The 27,308-nt window shown below is 45.7% G+C and overlaps 2 protein-coding genes across 8 annotated transcripts in view; one reads left to right on the top strand and one right to left on the bottom strand.

Moving 5' to 3' along the window:
- The window catches only part of LOC110536877 (MOB kinase activator 3B), a 51,820-nt gene extending 32,938 nt beyond the window's left edge, over positions 1-18,882 (top strand). For 2 of the 4 annotated variants that reach the window (XM_090191565.1, XM_036936765.2), the window contains 2 exons: positions 15,305-15,507; positions 17,654-18,874. In XM_090191565.1, the coding sequence (XP_090047691.1) occupies positions 15,305-15,507; positions 17,654-17,683 (233 nt within the window). In that variant the 3' untranslated portion in view covers positions 17,684-18,874. Of the gene's footprint in view, positions 1-15,304; positions 15,508-17,653 lie in introns of all 4 variants that reach the window. The other 2 variants (XM_036936763.2, XM_036936764.2) reach the window with 2 other exon arrangements.
- A 5,575-nt stretch (positions 18,883-24,457) lies between these two features.
- tek (TEK tyrosine kinase, endothelial) overlaps positions 24,458-27,308 on the bottom strand; it is an 85,524-nt gene continuing 82,673 nt past the window's right edge. For 3 of the 4 annotated variants that reach the window (XM_036936759.2, XM_090191562.1, XM_090191564.1), the window contains 4 exons: positions 27,096-27,136; positions 26,693-26,789; positions 25,970-26,069; positions 24,458-25,294 (listed from right to left, as the gene is read on the bottom strand). In XM_036936759.2, coding sequence (XP_036792654.1) covers positions 25,220-25,294; positions 25,970-26,069; positions 26,693-26,789; positions 27,096-27,136 — 313 coding nt within the window. In that variant the 3' untranslated portion in view covers positions 24,458-25,219. Of the gene's footprint in view, positions 25,295-25,362; positions 25,517-25,969; positions 26,070-26,692; positions 26,790-27,095; positions 27,137-27,308 lie in introns of those variants that run through there. The other variant, XM_090191563.1, reaches the window with a different exon arrangement.

The raw sequence follows: 27,308 nt of genomic DNA, 5'->3' as shown, positions 1-27,308 counted from the left end.
AGGCTTCTAGGCTGTTGTTGAAAATAAGAATTTGTTGTTAACTGACTTGCCTAGTAAAATAAAAATGCAACAGCTGATTGGCTAATTATTTTATAATTTTTTTCATCAAGTCAGGCCAAATGCTTTCTGGCATCAATCAATCAAACACTACGGCCGCAACATCAGCAGCAACTGCATCAGATACATGGTCTACACATACTGAGACAGAGAGGTGCTGTTTCACTGTCCAGACAGCATCAGACATATGGTCTACACATACTGAGACAGAGAGGTGCTGTTTCACTGTCCAGACAGCATCAGATACATGGTCTACACATACTGAGACAGAGGTGCTGTTTCACTGTCCAGACAGCATCAGATACATGGTCTACACATACTGAGGCAGAGAGGTGCTGTTTCACTGTCCAGACAGCATCAGATACATGGTCTACATATACTGAGACAGCATCAGATACATGGTCTACACATACTGAGACAGAGAGGTGCTGTTTCACTGTCCAGACAGCATCAGATACATGGTCTACACATACTGAGACAGAGAGGTGCTGTTTCACTGTCCAGACAGCATCAGATACATGGTCTACACATACTGAGACAGAGAGGTGCTGTTTCACTGTCCAGACAGCATCAGATACATGGTCTACACATACTGAGACAGAGAGGTGCTGTTTCACTGTCCAGACAGCATCAGATACATGGTCTACACATACTGAGACAGAGGGGTGCTGTTTCACTGTCCAGACAGCATCAGATACATGGTCTACACATACTGAGACAGAGAGGTGCTGTTTCACTGTCCAGACAGCATCAGATACATGGTCTACACATACTGAGACAGAGAGGTGCTGTTTCACTGTCCAGACAGCATCAGATACATGGTCTACACATACTGAGACAGAGAGGTGCTGTTTCACTGTCCAGACAGCATCAGATTCATGGTCTACACATACTGAGACAGAGAGGTGCTGTTTCACTGTCCAGACAGCATCAGATACATGGTCTACACATACTGAGACAGAGAGGTGCTGTTTCACTGTCCAGACAGCATCAGATACATGGTCTACACATACTGAGACAGAGAGGTGCTGTTTCACTGTCCAGACAGCATCAGATACATGGTCTACACATACTGAGACAGAGAGGTGCTGTTTCACTGTCCAGACAGCATCAGATACATGGTCTACACATACTGAGACAGAGAGGTGCTGTTTCACTGTCCAGACAGCATCAGATACATGGTCTACACATACTGAGACAGAGAGGTGCTGTTTCACTGTCCAGACAGCATCAGATACATGGTCTACACATACTGAGACAGAGAGGTGCTGTTTCACTGTCCAGACAGCATCAGATACATGGTCTACACATACTGAGACAGAGAGGTGCTGTTTCACTGTCCAGACAGCATCAGATACATGGTCTACACATACTGAGACAGAGAGGTGCTGTTTCACTGTCCAGACAGCATCAGATACATGGTCTACACATGCTGAGACAGCATCAGATACATGGTCTACACATACTGAGACAGAGAGGTGCTGTTTCACTGTCCAGACAGCATCAGATACATGGTCTACACATACTGAGACAGAGAGGTGCTGTTTCTCTCGCTCAGATGATTTTTCTGGTGAGATTAAGCCACTTGCGAATTTACTGAAATTTATGAAATCTCAGAGAGATGAAAGATACATATATTTTTTTAGAATTTTGATTGGTCAAAAATATTTGAGTAATCCTGGCTTCTCTTGGCATCTATTAATACAATGCCACCAACAAGATGGCCGGGAACAATTACAACAGTTTGGGTTCACATGGGTTGTTACTACAGTATGCTGAGACATGACAATATCCATCTGAACCTTTGTCACCTAGGAAATCTGTCTCACCGGACCATCTCAAACAGTAGTTGAGCATCCCCTGCATTAGAGGATAAGGAACGTCTTGAGAATTTTACTAGCATCGGTGACGGAATTCCTGTTGCGGAAAATTCCTGTAATTTTCTGAAAATGTTGGGAAGTTGGGAAGTTACTGGATTGTTGGGAAGTTACTAGGCTACCATACTGTCCTGCGGAGTTACTGTAACAATATATAGCATTAGATCAGGAGTCCGGGCCCTCTTGGACTCAGGGTATTATGATGGGTGTCAGTCTGGTAACAGGCGATGGGTGTCAGTCTGGTAACAGGTGACGGTGTCAGTCTGGTAACAGCTGATGGGTGTCAGTCTGGTAACAGGTGACGGGTGTCAGTCTGGTAACAGGTGACGGGTGTCAGTCTGGTAACAGGTGATGGGTGTCAGTCTGGTAACAGGTGACGGGTGTCAGTCTGGTAACAGGTGACGGGTGTCAGTCTGGTAACAGGTGATGGGTGTCAGTCTGGTAACAGGTGATGGGTGTCAGTCTGGTAACAGGTGATGGGTGTCAGAGTGTAGTAACAGATGACGGGTGTCAGTCTGGTAACAGGTGATGGGTGTCAGTCTGGTAACAGGTGATGGGTGTCAGTCTGGTAACAGGTGATGGGTGTCAGTCTGGTAACAGGTGATGGGTGTCAGTCTGGTAACAGGTGATGGGTGTCAGTCTGGTAACAGGTGATGGGTGTCAGTCTGGTAACAGGTGATGGGTGTCAGTCTGGTAACAGGTGATGGGTGTCAGTCTGGTAACAGGTGATGGGTGTCAGTCTGGTAACAGGTGATGGGTGTCAGTCTGGTAACAGGTGATGGGTGTCAGTCTGGTAACAGGTGATGGGTGTCAGTCTGGTAACAGATAATGGGTGTCAGTCTGATAATGGGTGTCAGAGTACAGCAGTAGTATCGTCCTCAGTTCAGCCTTTGAATAATGCAGATACATCTGATCTGCCAATGCTCTGGTGAGCCACGCAAATGGAACCTTATTCCATTTATAGTGCAATACTTTTAACCAGGGCCCATAGGGGACCAACAGGGCTCAGATCAGAAGAAGTGCACTATATAGGGAATAGGGTGCCGTTTGGAACGAGTCCCTAGCCTGTTCCCACCACGGTGTCACCATGACATCCAGGATGATTCCCTTTGTTCCATGGCCGGCAGCCTGTCACCGCATGGCGACCGTGAGAGTTCTCTCCTCTTCTTTTCTTGTATCTCTATCTTGACTCCCTATCTTTCTCCTCTCTCTATCTATCCTCATTCGCTATCTTCACCCTCCCGCCCTCTATCCCCTCTCTCTCTCTCTCTCTCTCTCTCTCTCTTTCTCTCTCTCTCTCTCTCTCTCTCTTCTCTCTCTCTGTCTCTCTCTCTCTCTCTCTCTCTTCTCTCTCTGTCTCTCTCTCTCTCTCTGTCTCTATTTAGGTTCCACTGTGCTCTCAGCTAGACATCAATAATTCACCCTGGAGCATGTTCAAACCTGTGTGTGTGTGTGTGTCCATGGGATGTGTTGTCGAGCAGTCCCATGCTTTATTAAACAGTAACGAACCAGGGGAAGAGGAGAGTACTGTATCCATCCAGTACTTTCCAACCACACACTCAAAGGACTTAACAAAGTTTAAAAATAACCTTGTTTGTTTTAATAGGCTTTTTATACTGTACTGTATCACCATGGTGAGAGTGAGCCAGGTGTTGTAGCCTTGTTTTGAGCCAGGTGGTGTTGTAGCCTTGTTTTGAGCCAGGTGGTGTAGCCTTGTTTTGAGCCAGGTGGTGTTGTAGCGTTGTTTTGAGCCAAGTGTCGTAGCCTTGTTTTGAGCCAGGTGGTGTTGTAGCCTTGTTTTGAGCCAGGTGTTGTAGCCTTGTTTTGAGCCAGGTGTTGTAGCCTTGTTTTGAGCCAGGTGGTGTTGTAGCCTTGTTTTGAGCCAAGTGGTGTAGCCTTGTTTTGAGGCAGGTGGTGTAGCCTTGTTTTGAGCCAGGTGGTGTAGCCTTGTTTTGAACCAGGTGTTGTAGCCTTGTTTTGATCCAGGTGGTGTTGTAGCCTTGTTTTGAGTCAGGTGGTGGTATAGCCTTGTTTTGAGACAGGTGTAGGAGCCTTGTTTTGAGCCTTGTTTTGAGCCAGGTGCTGTAGCCTTGTTTTGAGCCAGGTGTTGTTGCCTTATTTTGAGCCTTGTTTTGAGCCAGGTGAAGTATCCTTGTTTTGAGCCAAGTGGTGTTGTAGCCTTGTTTTGAGCCAAGTGGTGTAGCCTTGTTTTGAGCCAGGTGGTGTAGCCTTGTTTTGAGCCAGGTGTTGTTGCCTTGTTTTGAACAGCCTTGTTTTGAGCCAGGTGGTGTAGCCTTGTTTTGAGCCAGGTTATGTTGTAGCCTTGTTTTGAGCCAGGTGGTGTAGCCTTGTTTTGAGCCAGGTGCTGTACCCTTGTTTTGAGCCTGGTGTTGTAGCCTTGTTTTGAGCCTGGTGTTGTAGCCTTGTTTTGAGCCAGGGGTTGTTGCCTTATTTTGAGCCTTGTTTTGAGCCAGGTGAAGTATCCTTGTTTTGAGCCAAGTGGTGTTGTAGCATTGTTTTGAGCCAGGTGGTGTAGCCTTGTTTTGAGCCAGGTGGTGTAGCCTTGTTTTGAGCCAGGTGTTGTTGCCTTGTTTTGAACAGCCTTGTTTTGAGCCAGGTGGTGTAGCCTTGTTTTGAGCCAGGTTATGTTGTAGCCTTGTTTTGAGCCAGGTGGTGTAGCCTTGTTTTGAGCCAGGTGCTGTACCCTTGTTTTGAGCCTGGTGTTGTAGCCTTGTTTTGAGCCTGGTGTTGTAGCCTTGTTTTGAGCCAGGGGGTGTTGTAGCCTTGGTTTGAGCCAGGTGGTGTTGTAGCCTTGGTTTGAGCCAGGTGGTGTTGTAGCCTTGTTTTGAGCCAGGTGGTGTTGTAGCCTTGGTTTGAGCCAGGTGGTGTTGTAGCCTTGTTTTGAGCCAGGTGGTGCTGTAGGCTTGTTTTGAGCCAGGTGGTGCTGTAGCCTTGTTTTGAGCCAGGTGCTGTAGCCTTGTTTTGAGCCAGGTGGTATAGCCTTGTTTTGAGCCAGGGTGGTGTTGTAGCCTTGTTTTGAGCCAGGTGGTGTTGTAGCCTTGTTTTGAGCCAAGTGGTGTAGCCTTGTTTTGAGCCAAGTGGTGTAGCCTTGTTTTGAGCCAGGTGGTGTTGTAGCCTTGTTTTGAGCCAGGTGGTGTAGCCTTGTTTTGAGCCATGTGTAGTCTACAGTATTCCTTAGTCCTGAAGTAACCAGGGCTTGATCCAAGTACTGTCAGTCCATTACCTTAGCCCCTAAGGTGTTGGGTTAACGTAGCTACAATCTAGTTCAGGTTACTGTGATTGAGGAGAACACTAGGTGTTGGGTTAACGTAGCTGCAATCTAGTTCAGGTTACTGTGATTGAGGAGAAGATCATGGCAACAACCCAGAGGGTTTAAACCATTAATATAGTCAGGGTTAGAGTTAGGGTGGTTAGGGTAGTCAGGGGGTTAGGGTAGTCAGGATTAGGGTTAGGGTAGTCAGGGTTAGGGTAGTCAGGGTTAGGGTTAGGGTAGTCAGGATTAGGGTAGTCAGGGTTAGAGTTAGGGTAGTCAGGGTTAGGGTAGTCAGGGTAGTCAGGGGGTTAGGGTAGTCAGGATTAGGGTTAGGGTAGTCAGGGTTAGAGTTAGGGTAGTCAGGGATAGGGTTAGGGTAGTCAGGGTTAGAGTAGTCAGGGTTAGGGTAGTCAGGGTTAGGGTTAGGGTAGTCAGGGTTAGGGTAGTCAGGGTTAGGGTAGTCAGGGTTAGGGTTAGGGTAGTCAGGGATAGGGTTAGGGTAGTCAGGGTTAGAGTAGTCAGGGTTAGGGTAGTCAGGGTTAGGGTTAGGGTAGTCAGGGTTAGGGTAGTCAGGGTTAGAGTTAGGGTAGTCAGGGTTAGGGTAGTCAGGGTTAGGGTTAGGGTAGTCAGGGTTAGGGTAGTCAGGGTTAGGGTAGTCAGGGTTAGGGTAGTCAGGGTTAGAGTTAGGGTAGTCAGGGTTAGGGTAGTCAGGGTTAGGGTAGTCAGGGTTAGAGTTAGGGTAGTCAGGGTTAGGGTTAGGGTAGTCAGGGTTAGGGTAGTCAGGGTTAGGGTAGTCAGGGTTAGGGTGGTTAGGGTTAGGGTAGTCAGGTTTAGGGTTAGGGTAGTCAGGGTTAGGGTATTCAGGGTTAGGGTTAGGATGGTTAGGGTAGTCAGGGTTAGAGTTAGGGTAGTCAGGGTTAGGGTAGTCAGGGTTAGAGTAGTCAGGGTATGTATGGCCCTGTTGTCTGTTACTAACCCTGCAGCTGCAGTGTGCCAGACCACTGTTATTTGTCTCTGTCATGGCTTTGGGGTCACTGTCAGGTTAGGGTTAGGATTTCCCAGGGTCATGGTGCAGGTAGCTGACCTTTCACCTTTAAGGGTGATGTTATGTCTTCCTGAGACAGTGTCTCTCTGACTCGCTCTGTCATCTCTGTGTGGGGTCAGTTTCAGGATAGGGTTAAGGTTACCCAGGGTCATGCTGTCTCTGTGACGGTCTTTGATGTGATAGACTGATGATGACAGTGTTCAAATCTATCTCATGGTGGATGTCTGTTGTAAATTGTACTGTATGTTCAGGGAGTTTACTGTTTGATCCAATCTCCTGAATACAGTGATTCATTTTGTTTGATTTCAATCGAGATATTTTGAACAGATTTAATATATAATTAAGCGACATAGAGTGGCTTCACACCTTATTAAAGTTAGCTTTACTAATTGCATATATGTATATATTCAGCCTCTGTGTTATAGGCATGAATGGTTGAATTCCTACGGGTTCAACTTTAACCTAATACTTTTGTGCAATAATGGAGTAATCTTTTCCTGGATTGTGAGATCCCCGTATAATCCAGTTTCACCAGACCCGGGGGAGCGGGTTAGGGAGACTGAGGATGAGTCCCAAATGGAACCCTATTCCCTATATAGTGCACTGCTTTAGACCAGAGCCCTATGGAACCCTATTCCCTATATAGTGCACTACTTTAGACCAGAGCCCTATGGAACCCTATTCCCTATATAGTGCACTACTTTAGACCAGAGCCCTATGGAACCCTATTCCCTATATAGTGCACTACTTTAGACCAGAGCCCTATGGGACCCTATTCCCTATATATAGTGCACTACTTTAGACCAGAGCCCTATGGAACCCTATTCCCTATATATAGTGCACTACTTTAGACCAGAGCCCTATGGAACCCTATTCCCAATATATAGTACACTACTTTAGACCAGAGCCCTATGGAACCCTATTCCCTATATAGTGCACTACTTTAGACCAGAGCCCTATGGAACCCTATTCCCTATATAGTGCACTACTTTACACCAGAGATCCTATGGACCTACGACTTTGAGAGTGGCACATAGTGAGGAGTGAGCTCCATCCGTCTAAAACTCAGATCATTCATGCTCTGAATGATATCATCTCCTGTCAGTCATGCACGAGGCACACATTCAAATGATTGATGGTCCCTATAGGCAGGAAATGTTGATGGAAAATTCACTGCTGTGGTTTTCTGTGGGTCTGTAGTATTGATTGCTTTTGATGGACTTTAAAACATCTATGTGTGTCAGTTAAGAGAAAATAAATACATCAACTGTATATAGATGTTAAATTGACAGGCATTTGACAATCAGGTTGAGGATTTTATTCCATTGTGGTTCCTGTTTTGAAGTAACAAGTGTTTCCCAGTCAGGAACAGTCTCAAACTGGAAATGAAACCTTTTTGCTTGTTGCTGGTGTCCGTAAAGAGGAATGTAAATTAACTTTACTGAAACAAACACGTGTGTTTACTGCGCATAATTAAATATGAATTACTTATTAATTCAAAACCAACTTGATCAATCCTCTCTTAATCAGATCTAACCTGCCTAACAGGCTACTGCAACACAAACACACAGGGTGCTAGCTGGGCTCATGTAGTGGGCGTACGTTCTGAACGAGTGCCATTCTCTCTCTAGAGACATGTTAAGGACTTCCTCTGTTACTGGAGAATAAGAGGACTTTCTCTCTCTAAAGACATGTTGCAACACTCACTACCAAGTGCCAAACTGCCTCTGGAAGCAATGTCAGCACAAGAACTGTTCGTCTGGAGCGTCATGAAATGGGTTTCCATGGCGGAGCAGCCGCACACAAGCCTAAGATCACCATGCGCAATGCCAAGCGTCGGCTGGAGTGGTGTAAAGCTCACCGCCATTGGACTCTGGAGCAGTGGAAACACGTTCTCTGGAGTGATGAATCACACTTCACCATTTTGCAGTCCGATGGACGAATCTGAGTTTGGCGGATGCCAGGAGAAACTACCTGCCCGGATGCATAGTGCCAACTGTAAAGTTTGGTGGAGGAGGAGGAGTAATGGTCTGGGGCTGTTTTTTCATGGTTCGGGCTAGGCCCCTTAGGTCCAGTGAAGGGAAATCTTAACGCTACAGCATAAAATGACATTCTAGACAATTCTGTGCTTACAACTTTGTGGCAGCAGTATATGAAGGCCCTTTCCTGTTTCAGCATATAAATATGTAAAAATATGTATTCAGACCCTTTACTTAGTACTTTGTTGAAGCACCTTTGGCAGCGATTACAGCCTGGAGTCTTCTTGGGAATGACGCTAGAAGCTTGGCACCTGTATTTGGGTAGATTCTCCCATTCTTCTCTGCAGGGCCTCTCAAGCTCAAGTCAGGTTGGATGGGGAACATCACTGCACAGCTAATTTCAGGTCTATCCAGAGATGTTCAATCGGGTTCAGGTCTGGGCTCTGGCTGGGCCTCTTCTGGACATTCAGAGACTTGTCCCGAAGCCACTCCTGCATTGTCTTGGCTGTGTTTTTAGGGTCATTGTCCTGTTAGAAGGTGAACCTTCACCCCAATCTGAGGTCCTGAGTGCTCTGAAGCAGGTTTTCATCAAGGATCTCTCTGTACTTTGCTCCATTCATCTTTCCCTCGATCCTGACTAGTCTCCCAGTCCCTGCAGCTGAAAAACATCCCCACAGCATGATGCTGCCACCACTATGCTTCACCATAGGGATGGTGCCAGGTTTCCTCCAGACGTGACACTTGGCATTCAGGCCAAAGAGTTCAATCTTGGTTTCATCAGACCAGAGAATCTTGTTTCTCATGGTCTAAGAGTCTTTAGGTGCCGTTTGGCAAACTCCAAGTGGCCTGTCATGTGCCTTTTACTGAGGAGTGGCTTCCATCCGGCCACCATAAAGGCCTGATTGGTGGAGTGCTGCAGAGATGGTTGTCCTTCTGGAAGGTTCTCCCATCTACACAGAAGAACTCTGGAGCTCTGTCAGAGTGACCATCGGGTTCTTGGTCACCTCCTTGACCAAGGCCCTTCTCCCCCAATTGGTCAGTTTGGCCTGGCGGCCAGCTCTAGGAAGAGTCTTGGTGGTTCCAAACTTCTTCCATTTAAGAATGATGGAGGCCACTATGTTCTTGGGGACCTTCAATGCTACAGACATTTTTTGGGTACCCTTCCCCAGATCTGTGCCTCAACACAATCCTGTCTAGGAGCTCTACAGACAATTTCTTCAACCTCATAGCATGGTTTTTGCTCTGACATGCACTGTGTCAACTGTGAGACCTTATATAGACCGGTGTGTGCCTTTCCAAGTCATGTCCAATCAATTGAATTTACCACAGGTGTACTCCAATCAAGTTGTAGAAACATCTCAAGGATGCCTAGTTAAATAAAACATGTAAATGATCAATGGAAACAGGATGCACCTGAGCTCAATTTCAAGTCTCATAGTAAAGAGTCTGAATATTTATGTAAATAAGGTATTTCAGTTTGGGTTTTTTTTGTATACGTTTGCAATAATTTTTTTAATCCATTTTAGAATAAGTAACAAAATGTGGAAAAAGGGAAGGGGTCTGAATACTTTTTCCCGAATGCCACTGTATATAATAATGTCTATCCGGGTCAGTAACCGATAAGTTGCTGGTTCAAATCCCCGAGCCGACTAGATGAAATATATGTAATTGTGCTCTTGAGCAAGGCACTTAATCCCAAATTGCTCCTATAAATCACTCCGGATAAGAGTGTCTACTAAATTGTAATAATTATTGTTTGATTCGCCAAGAAGCTGAATGTCTTTCACCAGAGAAAGCATCATAGCAAGGCAAAAAGCACCTGTCTGTTTTAGTATCTGTAGCTCATAATATTACCTGCCATACTATTTTTGGGCAGACAGCATCAGAAACATGATCTATACATACTGAGACAGCTGGGGTGCTGTTTCGCTCACTCGGATGGATGACTTCTCCGGTGAGATTGATGAGTATTGCGGCTCTGTCAGATAGAGGGTGTCTGTGTGACCTTTCAGCTCTGTCAGAGGGTGTCTGTGTGACCTTTCAGCTCTGTCAGAGGGTGTCTGTGTGACCTTTCAGCTCTGTCAGAGGGTGTCTGTGTGACCTTTCAGCTCTGTCAGAGGGTGTCTGTGTGACCTTTCAGCTCTGTCAGAGGGTGTCTGTGTGAGCGTTCAGCTCTGTCAGAGGGTGTCTGTGTGACCTTTCAGCTCTGTCAGAGGGTGTCTGTGTGACCTTTCAACTCTGTCAGATAGAGGGTGTCTGTGTGAGCGTTCAGCTCTGTCAGAGGGTGTCTGTGTGACCTTTCAGCTCTGTCAGAGGGTGTCTGTGACCTTTCAGCTCTGTCAGAGGGTGTCTGTGTGACCTTTCAGCTCTGTCAGAGGGTGTCTGTGTGACCGTTCAGCTCTGTCAGAGGGTGTCTGTGTGACCTTTCAGCTCTGTCAGAGGGTGTCTGTGTGACCTTTCAGCTCTGTCAGAGGGTGTCTGTGTGACCTTTCAGCTCTGTCAGAGGGTGTCTGTGTGACCTTTCAGCTCTGTCAGAGGGTGTCTGTGTGAGCATTCAGCTCTGTCAGAGGGTGTCTGTGTGAGCATTCAGCTCTGTCAGAGGGTGTCTGTGTGACCTTTCAGCTCTGTCAGAGGGTGTCTGTGTGACCTTTCAGCTCTGTCAGAGGGTGTCTGTGTGACCTTTCAGCTCTGTCAGAGGGTGTCTGTGTGACCTTTCAGCTCTGTCAGAGGGTGTCTGTGTGACCTTTCAGCTCTGTCAGAGGGTGTCTGTGTGACCTTTCAGCTCTGTCAGAGGGTGTCTGTGTGACCTTTCAGCTCTGTCAGAGGGTGTCTGTGTGACCTTTCAGCTCTGTCAGAGGGTGTCTGTGTGAGCGTTCAGCTCCGTCAGATAGAGGGTGTCTGTGTGACCGTTCAGCTCTGTCAGAGGGTGTCTGTGTGAGCGTTCAGCTCTGTCAGAGGGTGTCTGTGTGAGCGTTCAGCTCTGTCAGAGGGTGTCTGTGTGAGCGTTCAGCTCTGTCAGATAGAGGGTGTCTGTGTGAGCGTTCAGCTCTGTCAGATAGAGGGTGTCTGTCACACAGGGAATAGGGTTCCATAAGGCTCTGGTCTAAAGTAGTGCACTATATAGGGAATAGGGTTCCATGAGGCTCTGGTCTAAAGTAGTGCACTATATAGGGAATAGGGTTCCATAGGGCTCTGGCCTAAAGTAGTGCACTATATAGGGAATAGGGTGTGCTCTCAAGCTCAGCTGCTGTACATCTTCAATATCCCTCAGACTGGTCCTATTGTAAATGTGTGGCTGGTAACCAACCTCTTCCTCTCTCTGTGATGACCTAGACCCAGTCAGTATTGACCTGCTCTGGTCGCTCTGTGGATTGGATTACCAAAAACATCTCAGGCTGCAGACAGACAGAGACGGACAGAGATGGACGGAGACAGACTAAGATGGACGGAGACAGACTGAGATGGACGGACAGATAGAGACAGACAGACAGACAGACACGGTAGTAACCCGTAGTGATGGTCTGGTTGTATTGTCCTGGTCTGTCCTGGTCTGTCCTGGTTGTATTGTCCTGGTCTGTCCTGTAGTCTGATAGTCTGGTTGTATTGTCCTGGTCTGTCCTGGTCTGTCCTGTAGTCTGATGGTCTGGTTGTATTGTCCTGGTCTGTCCTGTAGTCTGACAGTCTGGTTGTATTGTCCTGGTCTGTCCTGGTCTGTCCTGGTTGTATTGTCCTGGTCTGTCCTGGTTATATTGTCCTGGTCTGTCCTGTTCTGTCCTGTAGTCTGATAGTCTGGTTGTATTGTCCTGGTCTGTCCTGGTCTGTCCTGTAGTCTGATGGTCTGGTTGTATTGTCCTGGTCTGTCCTGGTCTGTCCTGGTTGTATTGTCCTGGTCTATCCTGTAGTCTGATGGTCTGGTTGTATTGTCCTGGTCTGTCCTGGTCTGTCCTGGTTGTATTGTCCTGGTCTGTCCTGTAGTCTGATAGTCTGGTTGTATTGTCCTGGTCTGTCCTGGCCTGTTATGGTTGTATTGTCCTGGCCTGTTATGGTTGTATTGTCCTGGTCTGTCCTGTAGTCTGATAGTCTGGTTGTATTGTCCTGGTCTGTCCTGGTCTGTCCTGTAGTCTGACAGTCTGGTTGTATTGTCCTGGCCTGTTATGGTTATATTGTCCTGGTCTGTCCTGGTTATATTGTCCTGGTCTGTCCTGTAGTCTGATAGTCTGGTTGTATTGTCCTGGTCTGTCCTGGTCTGTCCTGGTTGTATTGTCCTGGTCTCTCCTGTAGTCTGTCCTGTAGTCTGACAGTCTGGTTGTATTGTCCTGGTCTGTCCTGGTTATATTGTCCTGGTCTGTCCTGTTCTGTCCTGTAGTCTGATAGTCTGGTTGTATTGTCCTGGTCTGTCCTGGTCTGTCCTGTAGTCTGATGGTCTGGTTGTATTGTCCTGGTCTGTCCTGTAGTCTGATAGTCTGGTTGTATTGTCCTGGTCTCTCCTGTAGTCTGATGGTCTGGTTGTATTGTCCTGGTCTGTCCTGGTCTGTCCTGGTTGTATTGTCCTGGTCTGTCCTGTAGTCTGATGGTCTGGTTGTATTGTCCTGGTCTGTCCTGGCCTGTTATGGTTATATTGTCCTGGTCTGTCCTGTAGTCTGATAGTCTGGTTGTATTGTCCTGGTCTGTCCTGGTCTGTCCTGTAGTCTGACAGTCTGGTTGTATTGTCCTGGTCTGTCCTGGTTATATTGTCCTGGTCTGTCCTGTTCTGTCCTGTAGTCTGATAGTCTGGTTGTATTGTCCTGGTCTGTCCTGGTCTGTCCTGTAGTCTGATGGTCTGGTTGTATTGTCCTGGTCTGTCCTGGTCTGTCCTGGTTGTATTGTCCTGGTCTGTCCTGTAGTCTGATAGTCTGGTTGTATTGTCCTGGCCTGTTATGGTTATATTGTCCTGGTCTGTCCTGGTTGTATTGTCCTGGTCTGTCCTGTAGTCTGACAGTCTGGTTGTATTGTCCTGGTCTGTCCTGGTCTGTCCTGGTTGTATTGTCCTGGTCTGTCCTGGTCTGTCCTGTAGTCTGATAGTCTGGTTGTATTGTCCTGGTCTGTCCTGGTCTGTCCTGGTTGTATTGTCCTGGTCTGTCCTGGTTATATTGTCCTGGTCTGTCCTGTAGTCTGATAGTCTGGTTGTATTGTCCTGGTCTGTCCTGGTTGTATTGTCCTGGTTGTATTGATGGAGTTGCCCCTGTATGTGTCCTATGCTGGGGACATTTCCAACTGTCCATCAATTAAGTTTATACAATTCAATTATATCTACAAGATCGGGATACATGCCGGTCGGTTGGCTGATATGTCTTTGGCTTAGATCATGCATTTGATGCCATGCACAGTTGTTGGTCTCCATAGCATCACTGTGTGGTTGTATTATTACCAGAGTGGGATACGGGTTGTGTGGCATGTCGTTGAGAAAATGTTATCCATGTTACCACTAACAGACTCTGTGTTCATACTGCAGGGTAAACAGACTCTGTTTGTGTCCTTACTGCAGGGCAAACAGACTGTGTCCGTACTGCAGGGTAAACAGACTGTTTGTGCCCATACTGCAGGGTAAACAGACTGTGTTCATACTGCAGGGTAAACAGACTCTGTTTGTGTCCATACTGCAGGGTAAACAGACTCTGTTTGTGTTCATACTGCAGGGTAAACAGACTGTTCATACTGCAGGGTAAACAGACTCTGTTTGTGCCCATACTGCAGGGTAAACAGACTCTGTTTGTGTTCATACTGCAGGGTAAACAGACTGTTCATACTGCAGGGTAAACAGACTCTGTTTGTGCCCATACTGCAGGGTAAACAGACTCTGTTTGTGTTCATACTGCAGGGTAAGCAGACTCTGTTTGTATTCATACTGCAGGGTAAACAGACTGTGTCCTTACTGCAGGGTAAACAGACTGTGTTCATACTGCAGGGTAAACAGACTGTGTTCATACTGCAGGGTAAACAGACACTGTTTGTGTCCATACTGCAGGGTAAACAGACTCTGTTTGTGTTCATACTGCAGGGTAAACAGGCTGTGTTTGTGTCCATACTGCAGGGTAAACAGACTCTGTTTGTGTCCATACTGCAGGGTAAACAGACTGTGTTCATACTGCAGGGTAAACAGACTCTGTTTGTGTTCATACTGCAGGGTAAACAGGCTGTGTTTGTGTTCATACTGCAGGGTAAACAGACTGTGTTTGTGTTCATACTGCAGGGTAAACAGACTGTGTTTGTGTTCATACTGCAGTGTAAACAGACTCTGTTTGTGTTCATACTGCAGGGTAAACAGACTCTGTTTGTGTTCATACTGCAGGGTAAACAAACTGTGTCCATACTGCAGGGTAAACAGACTCTGTTTGTGTCCATACTGCAGGGTAAACAAACTGTGTTTGTGTTCATACTGCAGTGTAAACAGACTGTGTTTGTGTTCATACTGCAGTGTAAACAGACTCTGTTTGTGTTCATACTGCAGGGTAAACAGACTCTGTTTGTGTTCATACTGCAGGGTAAACAAACTGTGTCCATACTGCAGGGTAAACAGACTCTGTTTGTGTTTATACTGCAGGGTAAACAGACTCTGTTTGTGTTTATACTGCAGGGTAAACAGAATGTTGGTCTCTGTTGGCTCTCTGCTGCCACCTGCCTGCCTGTCAAAGGAATTACATAGTTTTATTTTCGGGATTAATTTACACATAAACAAACATTACAATAATTCACTGTGATAATTAAATTATAATTCTTCTTCTGGCGTTGTCTGCATTGTGCATGGCATAAAGAATAAAAAATAAATACAAATAAAATCTCTCTTTCACTCTCTCTCTCTCTCTCTCTCTCTCTCTCTCTCTGTCTCTGTCTCTCGCTCCCTCTCTTTCTCTCCCGCTCCCCCTCTCTCTCTCTCTCCCTCTCTGTCTCTCTCTCTCTCTCTCTCCCCCTCTCTCTCTCTCTCTCTCGCTACCTCTCTCTCTCTCTCTCTCCCGCTCCTTCTCTCTCCCGCTCCCTCTCTCCCTCTCTCTCTCTCTCTCCTTCTCTCTCTCTCTCTCTCTCTCTTTCCCCACAGGTATCCCCTTCCCTAAGAACTTCACCCAGATCTGTAAGAAGATCATCTGCCGTCTGTTCCGGGTGTTTGTCCACGTCTACATCCACCATTTTGACCGTATGATCCTGATGGGAGCTGAGGCCCATGTTAACACCTGCTATAAGCACTTCTACTACTTCAGCACAGAGCTCAACCTCATAGACCGCAAGGAGCTGGAGCCACTGGTGAGTATAGAGAGAAGTGTCCCAAATGGCTCCCTATTCCCTATATAGTTTACTACTTTAGAACAGAGCCCTTTGGAACCCTATTCCCTATTATATAGTGCTTTAGACCAAGGCTGGTGAGTAGTAATGCAATCCTCTCAGACATACAGGAGGCTAGGGGTTAGGGGTTAGGGGCTAGGGGTTTGGGGCTAGGGGTTAGGGGCTAGGGGCTAGGGGTTAGGGGCTAGGGGTTAGGGGCTAGGGGTTTATTAAGGCTCTGGTCACCCGGTAGTTCTTTATTATAGAGTCTGACTGGACTGGTGTCACCTAGAGGCCGACTGGACTGGTGTCATCGAGAGGCCGACTGGACTGGTGTCATCGAGAGGCCGACTGGACTGGTGTCATCGAGAGGCCGACTGGACTGGTGTCATCTAGAGGCCGACTGGACTGGTGTCACCTAGAGGCCGACTGGACTGGTGTCACCTAGAGGCTGACTGGACTGGTGTCACCTAGAGGCTGACTGGACTGGTGTCATCTAGAGGCTGACTGGACTGGTGTTTCCTAGAGGCTGACTGGACTGGTGTCACCTAGAGGCTGACTGGACTGGTGTCACCTAGAGGCTGAATGGACTTGTGTCACCTAGAGGCTGACTGGACTGGTGTCATCTAGAGGCTGACTGGACTGGTGTCATCTAGAGGCTGACTGGACTGGTGTCATCTAGAGGCTGAATGGACTGGTGCCACCTAGAGGCTGAATGGACTGGTGCCACCTAGAGGCTGACTGGACTGGTGTCACCTAGAGGCTGACTGGACTGGTGTCACCTAGAGGCTGAATGGACTGGTGCCACCTAGAGGTTGGATGGACTGGTGTAAAGCAGCATTAGAATAGATGTTCTATGTTTTCTTTAAAATGTGCTGTTGCCTGGTCAGTGTTCCTTAAGAAAACGTTCTAGTTTAGTTGTAGGTTTTCATTGTATTCCATTTTCTCCTCTTGTCTACTTCCTCTATCAGCCTCCATACAGTGGAACAGGGAGATATAATCAGTCCTCTATCAGCCTCCATACAGTGGAACAGGGAGATATAATCAGTCCTCTATCAGCTAGGAGATGGGATCAGTCTGGTTCTGGTCTCCAGTACACGGCAGGGAATGGGATCAGTCTGGTTCTGGTCGCCATTACACGGCAGGGAGATTGGATCAGTCTGGTTCTGGTCTCCAGTACACGGCAGGGAGATGGGATCAGTCTGGTTCTGGTCGCCAGTACACGGCATGGAGATGGGATCAGTCTGGTTCTGGTCGCCAGTACACGGCAGGGAGATGGGATCAGTCTGGTTCTGGTCGCCAGTACACGGCAGGGAGATGGGATCAGTCTGGTTCTGGTCGCCATTACACGGCAGGGAGATGGGATCAGGCTGGTTCTGGTCTCCAGTACACGGCAGGGAGATGGGATCTGTCTGGTTATGGTCGCCAGTACACGGCAGGGAGATGGGATCAGTCTGGTTCTGGTCGCCATTACACGGCAGGGACAGACAGATGTCTTCTGCCAGCTCCTGTGAGTCCTTCTCATTTGGCCTTATGCTGGCTCAGGAGAAAGATTCGGACAAGAGGAGTGATGGGGGAATATGGGGGAATGAGGAAATATGGGGGAATGGCCTGCAGGAATATATGTGTTTTTTCAGGCCAGCTCTTGTGTAGTATAGATCTCCTAGGCAACAGAAAATAAACAAGTACAGCTGCACACATGAGGCAGAAATAAGGACCAGAACGACTGTAGGTCTTGGTGCTACCCTTCTACTGGCCCCTGGAAGGAAGGCTGTTGCCTAGCAACCTGGCTGTGAGTTCTCTGGGTGTGCTATCGGGTTGACCTTGTGCCTAATAGGCTGACAGCCAGCGTGTATTAGCAGGCCATCAGGCCAGGCGTGTTAGTACGTTGACCTTGAGCGTAGTGATGGCCCTCTCACCAAGGTGGAGCTCAGCTCAGTTTGCCAGCCTGTCACTGTTGCCAAACTCATTCTCCGCTGATACAGGGATTTACACCTGTCTTGACCGAACAGTTGTCATGACATACCATCGAATGGAGCACAGTCACAAGTGTTGTTGTAAACAAATGAATTGAATGTTGAATCAGTTTCATCCTCTCACTCTCTAGTAACTTATTTATCTCTTCCAGAAAGATATGACGTCTGGGATGTGTCACTGAGGTGTTGTAGCAGAACCACTGGAGCTGCCGATGGCCTGGCAGGAGGTTACCATGGATATGCTGTGGGAGGGGTCCAGTGAGCAGCAGAGATGCCTCTGAAGCTTGGATGACATCATCACCGTGCGTCTGGTAGCCGTAGAAGAACCTGTTATCTGCAGATACGCCTGCCTGGCTGGATGTAGCGAGGACAGACTCTACTAGTTGTACGATCAACACTGTAGCAGAGACTACTAGACTCTGCTGTAGTTTGTCATGTTGAATCATTCTCTCTATAACACCAGATCACAGAGGAGGAGCTGATTAACTAATGTTTGCATGAGTTGATTATGTTCAATATGAGAGTATGACTACTAGGACCACTTACTGACTGACTGACTGACTGACTTACTGGCAGGCTGGCTGACTGATTCACTGGCCAGCTGGCTGGCTGACTGATTCACTGGCCAGCTGGATGACTGACTGATTCACTGGCCAGCTGGCTGGCTGACTGATTGACTGGCAAGCTGGCTGGCTGACTGATTCACTGGCCAGCTGGCTGGCTGACTGATTGACTGGCCAGCTGGCTGGCTGACTGATTCACTGGCCAGCTGGCTGGCTGACTGATTCACTGGCCAGCTGGCTGGCTGACTGATTCACTGGCCAGCTGGCTGGCTGACTGATTGACTGGCAAGCTGGCTGGCTGACTGGCAAATCAAAACGTAAGAATGGAATCCTATTCCTTATATAGTGCACTACTGTTGACCAGGGCTCTATGGAACCCTACGGGGCACTATGGCCTATGGGCAAAGGCAGTGCACTACGGTTGACCAGGGCTCTATGGAACCCTACGGGCCCTATGGGCAAAGGCAGTGCACTACTGTTGACCAGGGCTCTATGGAAACCTACGGGGCACTATGGGCAAAGGCAGTGCACTACTGTTGACCAGGGCTCTATGGAAACCTACGGGGCACTATGGGCAAAGGCAGTGCACTACGGTTGACCAGGACCCTATGGGACCCTTTGGCCTATGGGCAAAGGCAGTGCACTACGGTTGACCAGGACCCTATGGGACCCTTTGGCCTATGGGCAAAGGCAGTGCACTACGGTTGACCAGGACCCTATGGGACCCTTTGGCCTATGGGCAAAGGCAGTGCACTATATAGTTCATTGGGAAAGTATTCAGACCCCTTGACGTTTTCTACATGTTGTTACGTTACAGACTTATTCTAAAATGGATTACATACATCTTTTCCTAATTAATCTACACACAATACCCCATAATGACATCACAATACCCCATAATGACATCACAATACCCCATAATGGCATCACAATACCCCATAATGACATCACAATACCCCATAATGGCATCACAATACCCCATAATGACATCACAATACCCCATAATGACATCACAATAACCCATAATGACATCACAATAACCCATAATGACATCACAATACCCCATAATGGCATCACAATACCCCATAATGACATCACAATAACCCATAATGACATCACAATACCCCATAATGGCATCACAATACCCCATAATGACATCACAATACCCCATAATGACATCACAATACCCCATAATGACATCACAATAACCCATAATGACATCACAATACCCCATAATGGCATCACAATACCCCATAATGGCATCACAATAACCCATAATGACATCACAATACCCCATAATGGCATCACAATACCCCATAATGGCATCACAATAACCCATAATGACATCACAATAACCCATAATGACATCACAATACCCCATAATGGCATCACAATACCCCATAAGGACATCACAATACCCCATAATGACATCACAATACCCCATAATGGCATCACAATAACCCATAATGACATCACCATACCCCATAATGGCATCACAATACCCCATAATGACATCACAATACCCCATAATGGCATCACAATACCCCATAATGACATCACAATACCCCATAATGACATCACAATACCCCATAATGGCATCACAATAACCCATAATGACATCACAATACCCCATAATGGCATCACAATACCCCATAATGGCATCACAATAACCCATAATGACATCACAATACCCCATAATGGCATCACAATACCCCATAATGGCATCACAATACCCCATAATGACATCACAATAACCCATAATGGCATCACAATAACCCATAATGACATCACAATAACCCATAATGGCATCACAATAACCCATAATGACATCACAATAACCCATAATGACATCACAATAACCCATAATGGCATCACAATACCCCATAATGGCATCACAATACCCCATAATGACATCACAATAACCCATAATGACATCACAATAACCCATAATGGCATCACAATAACCCATAATGACATCACAATAACCCATAATGACATCACAATACCCTATAATGGCATCACAATACCCCATAATGACATCACAATAACCCATAATGACATCACAATAACCCATAATGGCATCACAATACCCCATAATGACATCACAATACCCCATAATGACATCACAATAACCCAGAATGACATCACAATAACCCAGAATGAAATCACAATAACCCAGAATGACATCACAATACCCCATAATGGCATCACAATACCCCATAATGGCATCACAATACCCCATAATGGCATCACAATACCCCATAATGACATCACAATACCCCATAATGACATCACAATACCCCATAATGACATCACAATAACCCATAATGACATCACAATAACCCATAATGGCATCACAATACCCCATAATGACATCACAATACCCCATAATGACATCACAATAACCCAGAATGACATCACAATAACCCAGAATGAAATCACAATAACCCAGAATGACATCACAATACCCCATAATGGCATCACAATACCCCATAATGGCATCACAATACCCCATAATGGCATCACAATACCCCATAATGACATCACAATACCCCATAATGACATCACAATACCCCATAATGACATCACAATACCCCATAATGGCATCACAATACACCATAATGGCATCACAATACCCCATAATGGCATCACAATACCCCATAATGGCATCACAATACCCCATAATGACATCACAATACCCCATAATGACATCACAATAACCCAGAATGACATCACAATACCCCATAATGACATCACAATAACCCAGAATGACATCACAATACCCCATAATGACATCACAATAACCCATAATGACATCACAATACCCCATAATGACAAATTAAAAACAGAAATACCTTATTTACATGAGTATTCAAACCCTTTGCTATGAGACTTGAAATTGAGCTCAGGTGCATCCTGTTTCCATTGATCATCCTTGAGATGTTTCTACATCTTGATTGGAGTACACCTGTGGTAAATTAAATTGATTGGTCATGATTTAGAAAGGCACACACCGGTCTATATAAGGTCCCACAGTTGTCAGAGCAAAACCAAACCATGAGGTCAAAGGCGTTGTCTGTAGAGCTCCGATACCGGATTGTGTCGAGGCACAGATCTGGGGAAGGGTACCAAATATTTTCTGTAGCTTTGAAGATCCCCAAGAAAACAGTGGCCTCCATCATTCTAAAATGGAAAAAGTTTGGAACCACCAAGACTCTTCCTAGAGCTGGCCTCCCAGCCAAATTGAGCAATCAGGGATGAATGGCCTTGGTCAGGGAGGTGAACAAGAACCCAATGGTCACTCTGACAGTGCTCCAAAATTCCTCTGTGGAGATGGGAGAAACTTCCAGAAGGACAACCATCTCTGCAGCATTCCACCAATCAGGCCTTTATGGTAGAGCGGCCAGACAGAAGCCACTCCTCAGTAAAAGGCACATGACAGCCCAGTTGGAGTTTGCCAAAAGGCACCTAAATACTCTCAAACCATGAGAAACAAGATTCTCTGGGGGAAACCTGGCACCATCCCTACGGTGAAGCATGGTGGTGGCAGCATCATGCTGTGGGGCTGTTTTTCAGTGGCAGAGACAGGGAGACTAGTCAGGATCGAGGGAAAGATGAACAGAACAAAGTACAGAGAGATCCTTGATGAAAATCTGCTCCAGAGCGCTCAGGACCTCTAACTGGGGTGAAGGTTCACCTTCCAACAGAACAACGACCCTAAGCACACAACCAAGACACCACAGGAGTGGCTTCGGGACAAGTCTCTGAATGTCCTTGAGTGGCCCAGGCGGAGCCCGGACTGAAAATAGCTCCCATTACAACCTGACAGAGCTTGAGAGGATCTGCAGAGAAGAATGGGAGAAACTCCCCAAATACAGGTGTGCCAAGCTTGTAGCGTCATAACCAAGAAGACTCAAGGATGTCTTCACGGCCAAAGGTGCTTCAACAAAGTACTAAGTAAAAGGTCTGAATACTTATATAAATGTGATATTGCCGGGTTTTTTTTGTAGTTTCATTGGTTCTTTCAGGTGTTCATCCATCATGATCCTGTTTTTCATTACTTCACCATGAGGACTTCTTTCTATGTAAATTAACTTGTTGTGCTGGCATCCTTAGCCTAGTGAATATGTATTTATGATAATTTAGCAACACTAAAATCAAGTTTGTTATCCAATCATCAGTCTGTAACTTGACTGTTCAGTTTACAATAACCAACACAAAGTGTCTGACCTACAAAGCGATGATAATATTGTCAACTAGACACTGACACTTATTTACAATTCTTTTTAACATTTAGTTTGACTGTTCATGATTCCATGTAAACATTACTACACAAGAAACAATAAAGTTTTGATTCCTTCCAGAAAAAAGTTTATATCTTTTCACAAGGTGATTTTATACAGTACATGCCTACTGGTGTTGTTTGCGATACAGAATGGGCTCATCTGTTGTTGAGAGAAACACAGCGGTTCAATCTCTTATTCTGAGCTCATTAGTTTAGCTTAGTTTACTTATACACTATCTGTGATTAGATGGATTATTGATAGCACAGAGGCTAACATGCTAACCCTCACTGTGATTAGATGGATAATAGATAGCATGTTAGCCTCTGTGCTAACCCACACTGTGATTAGATTGATAATAGATAGCACAGAGGCTAACATGCTAACCCTCACTGTGATTAGATTGATAATAGATAGCACAGAGGCTAACATGCTAACCCTCACTGTGATTAGATAGATAATAGATAGCACAGATGCTAACATGCTAACCCTCACTGTGATTAGATTGATAATAGATAGCACAGAGGCTAATATGCTAACCCTCACTGTGATTAGATGGGTGATAAATAGCACAGAGGCTAACATGCTAACACCCTCACTGTGATTAGACAGGTGATAAATAGCACAGAGGCTAACATGCTAACACCTCACTGTGATTAGACGGGTGATAAATAGCACAGAGGCTAACATGATAACCCTCACTGTGTTTAGATGGGTGATAAATAGCACAGAGGCTAACATGCTAACACCTCACTGTAGTCAGAGTTCTCTCCATGGACAGCCACTCACAGTGTTTTAATCCACCAGTGTTTTTTTTTAATTCACCTCAGAGGTTCTAGACATGGATTAAAGTCAAGGTTGATCCTCACCACAGCTAATTAAAAAGAGAGTTGTTTCGTCTAATCAATCAGATCCATGTACAACAGTAGGCTAATATATAAAGCTGACCAGGCACTCACAGCCCACCTCTTACAGTACCTCTCACCTCAGTGGAGCTAAGTGACTGTGTGTCTCTGTCTGAGTCTGTCTAACCGAAGAGGAGGTTTAATGCTGACATGTCGGTTGGTACATAATTTACTTATTCCTCGTAGCTAACGGTGCGACAATCGTCTTCCAACGAGAGTCTTGTCTTTGGGCCACAGCTTGCGCCCCTTTTGTCCCATGAGAGACACCATCTCTTGCAGCTCAGACCTACCAGTCGGTTGTACAGCCTAGACTTTTCCTCTATGGGTGAGGAGGCCAGCAGCCCGCCGGTGTGTGTTCAGATCGTGTCGATGATCTTCCTGGTGTGTTTCGGCCTGTACTGCATCGTGAAGGGCGTGTCCTTCGGCCTCTTCAGCTGGTGGTATATCCTGGGAGGATCGTGTATCGTGGCGGCAGCTTTCGCATCGTTCAGGGTATATGAGGTGTGTATTATCTCTGCTCAGAGGGAGATCTGTGAGGGACAGCCCTGTGGACCAGAGACAGTCCTGTGGACCAGAGACTAGGGACAGCCCTGTGGACCAGAGACTAGGGACAGCCCTGTGGACCAGAGACTAGTGACAGCCCTGTGGACCAGAGACAGCCCTGTGGACCAGAGACTAGGGACAGCCCTGTGGACCAGAGACTAGGGACAGCCCTGTGGACCAGAGACTAGGGACAGCCCTGTGGACCAGAGACTAGGGACAGTCCTGTGGACCAGAGACTAGGAACAGTCCTGTGGACCAGAGACTAGGAACAGTCCTGTGGACCAGAGACTAGGAACAGCCCTGTGGACCAGAGACTAGGGACAGCCCTGTGGACCAGAGACTAGGAACAGACCTGTGGACCCAGACCATAGAGTGACCCAGAGACTAGGAACAGACCTGTAGCAGACAGAAGACCCTGCGAGGAGACCGTGGCGGTAACAGCCAGATATAGACTGGATTTCTACTGGACACTCAACCCAGGACCACTGACCTATCCTGAACTATCTGGATAGAAATAAGGACAGAATAACTCCAGTATTACTGACTTGTGTCATGAAATCATAGTGTACTGCTTGATTATTAGGTGGTGTGCTTTGTTGCAGTCATCTCTTTGAAACATAAAAACAAATAATATCACACAAGTCATACATCACAGATAAGAATTTAATCACAAAACGTTTTATTCATTTTAAGGATACCATCTTCCTAAGTAATGGTTTCTTAAAGACATTTACATCTGATATTACAGCAGGCTGCCATGTATGTTACACTATACAGATGTAGGTTCTTCATTTGATCCCTTTTTTTTGTTGTTGGGAATTTTCTTACACAGCTGAAAATGCAAACTTGTAGTGTATTATTCAAGGTTTAAAAAGGCTTCTACATTTTGTAATTTCCACTTTAAAATGTCAGACTTGATTTGCACCTAATGACAAATGTATTATAACCCGTGTAATAATTCACATTTCCTGTTGCTGCAGGATTATTTTCCAGCTGTAGAAAACTGGCTCAAATTAAGATACTCCATCGGTAAGGTCAACCGTTACACTGTTGTTATCGGTCAGCCAGCGACTAGCATAGGCTGTGTCCCAAATGGCACTATTCCCTTTCCAGTGCACTACTTTTGACCAGGGCCCCTAGGTAGTGCACTATACAGTATGGGGGAATAGGGTGGACGGTTCATCAAAACAGAAGAATCATCAACAACAACATAAACAACAACTTAACATCAAGGATTAGCGTTTTGAAAGTCAGTTTATGATTGGACAAAAGTTAGCACATAACTTGGAATACACAATATGTGCAAAATACTAGTCTGTGAATCCCTTGTAAGAGGATTTCTTAAACCATGTAACTTTATAATTCTCCGTACAACGCAGTGGTAGTGGAATACTTGCACTGTAGTTTTTAGGTTTAGCACAAGGTCATCCAGCTTCTTCTGCGGAGCAGTCGATACCGGCATAGGTGAACTTCTCATACAGGGTGGTGTTGACATACGTCTAGAAACAACAGGAAGTGAAATAGTGTTCTGTACTTAATTAACTGATAGAGAAAGCTTGGTGTTGACATACGTCTAGAAACAGCAGGAAGAGAATTAGGGTTCTGTACTTAATTAACTGATAGAGAAAGCTTGGTGTTGACATACGTCTAGAAACAACAGGAAGAGAAATAGGGTTCTGTACTTAATTAACTGATAGAGAAAGCTTGGTGTTGACATACGTCTAGAAACAACAGGAAGAGAAATAGGGTTCTGTACTTAATGAACTGATAGAGAAAGCTTGGTGTTGACATATGTCTAGAAACAACAGGAAGAGAAATAGTGTTCTGTACTTAATGAACTGATAGAGAAAGCTTGTGATGGGCTACTGTCATACCCTGTACCTACGTTGTGGCTACTACTTCCTACTGGAACTTCCTACTGGAACTTCCTACTTCCTACTGTAACTTCCTACTTCCTACTGTAACTTCCTACTTCAACTTCCTACCTCCTACTGTATCTTCCTACTTCCTACTGTAACTTCCTACTGGAACTTCCTACTTCCTACTGGAACTTCCTACTGGAACTTCTGACTTCTTACTGGAACTTCCTACTGCTGAATGTCCTATGTGTTTTTAAAAAAATGTATTACCAATGACGGAGTAGATGAATGAGTAAAAAATAAAGTGTGTTTTACCTTCCTCTCCTCCAGCATCCTGTTGAGGGAGACCAGTATCTGTTGAAACGAGGGTCTCTCGTAGGGCTTTTCCCTCCAGCACTGACCCATCAGGTCATACCTGGACAACAACACAGGAGAGGGGTTGAAAATGGATTTAATACATACCGCAAATAACCTTGAATCTGATTTGAACTTATTTTTTATGTTTTTAAAATTGTACCCTTATCATTTCCTTGTTTCCTTCATGCGTATTCTGTGTGTCTCTATATTCTATATGTCTCTATATTCTGTGTGTCTCTATATTCTATATGTCTCTATATTCTGTATCTCTACATTCTGTGTGTCTCTATATTCTCTGATGTCTATATATGTCTCTATATTCTCTGATGTCTCTATAGTCTCTGATCTCTATATTCCCTGATGTCTCTATATTCTCTGATCTCTATATTCTCTGATGTCTCTATATTCTCTGATGTCTCTATATTCTCTGATGTCTCTATATTCTCTGATCTCTATATTCTCTGATGTCTCTATATTCCCCGATCTCTATATTCTCTGATGTCTCTATATTCTCTGATCTCTATATTCTCTGATGTCTCTATATTCTCTGATGTCTCTATATTCTCTGATGTCTCTATATTCTCTGATGTCTCTATATTCTCTGATCTCTATATTCTCTGATGTCTCTATATTCTCTGATGTCTCTATATTCTCTGATGTCTACATCTCCAGACTACTTACACCTCATCGTCACAGTTGAGGGGTTTCTCCAGCCGGTAGCTCTGAGGGAGTTTCTCATGCAGCTCTGCACACGTCATCCCACAGTACGGAGTACCTCCTGATACACCAGGTCAACACAAAATACACTGTCCATGATAAGACGCACACACTGGACGTATCAGGCTGCATTTCAAATCCATTGGCAATATTGTAGATTATTATCCTGGATGCAAACCTAATTACCCTGAATACAAACCTAATTATCCTGGATACAAACCTTGTTACCCTGGATACAAACCTAATTACCCTGAATACAAACCTAATTACCCTGAATACAAACCTAATTACCCTGGATACAAACCTAATTACCCAGAATACAAACCTAATTACCCTGGATACAAACCTAATTATCCTGAATACAAACCTAAACTGACGATCTCCCAGAGAAGTACACCATAAGACCATCTGGAGAGAGAGAGAAAGAAAAGAGAGAGAGAGAGAGAGAGAAGATAGAAGAGACAAGAAAGAGAGAGAGGGGGAGGAGAGAGAGAGGAGAGAAGAGACAAGAAAGAGAGAGAGAAGAGAGAGAGAGAGAAAAAAGAGAGAGAGAAGAGACAAGAAAGAGAGAGAGGGAGGA

Source organism: Oncorhynchus mykiss, chromosome 12 (genome assembly GCF_057628025.1).
Source record: "Oncorhynchus mykiss isolate SJ-2025 chromosome 12, ASM5762802v1, whole genome shotgun sequence".
Lineage (NCBI taxonomy): Eukaryota > Metazoa > Chordata > Actinopteri > Salmoniformes > Salmonidae > Oncorhynchus > Oncorhynchus mykiss.
Note: the sequence above shows the minus strand (reverse complement) of the source record. Positions and strands in the feature narration are given on the sequence as shown.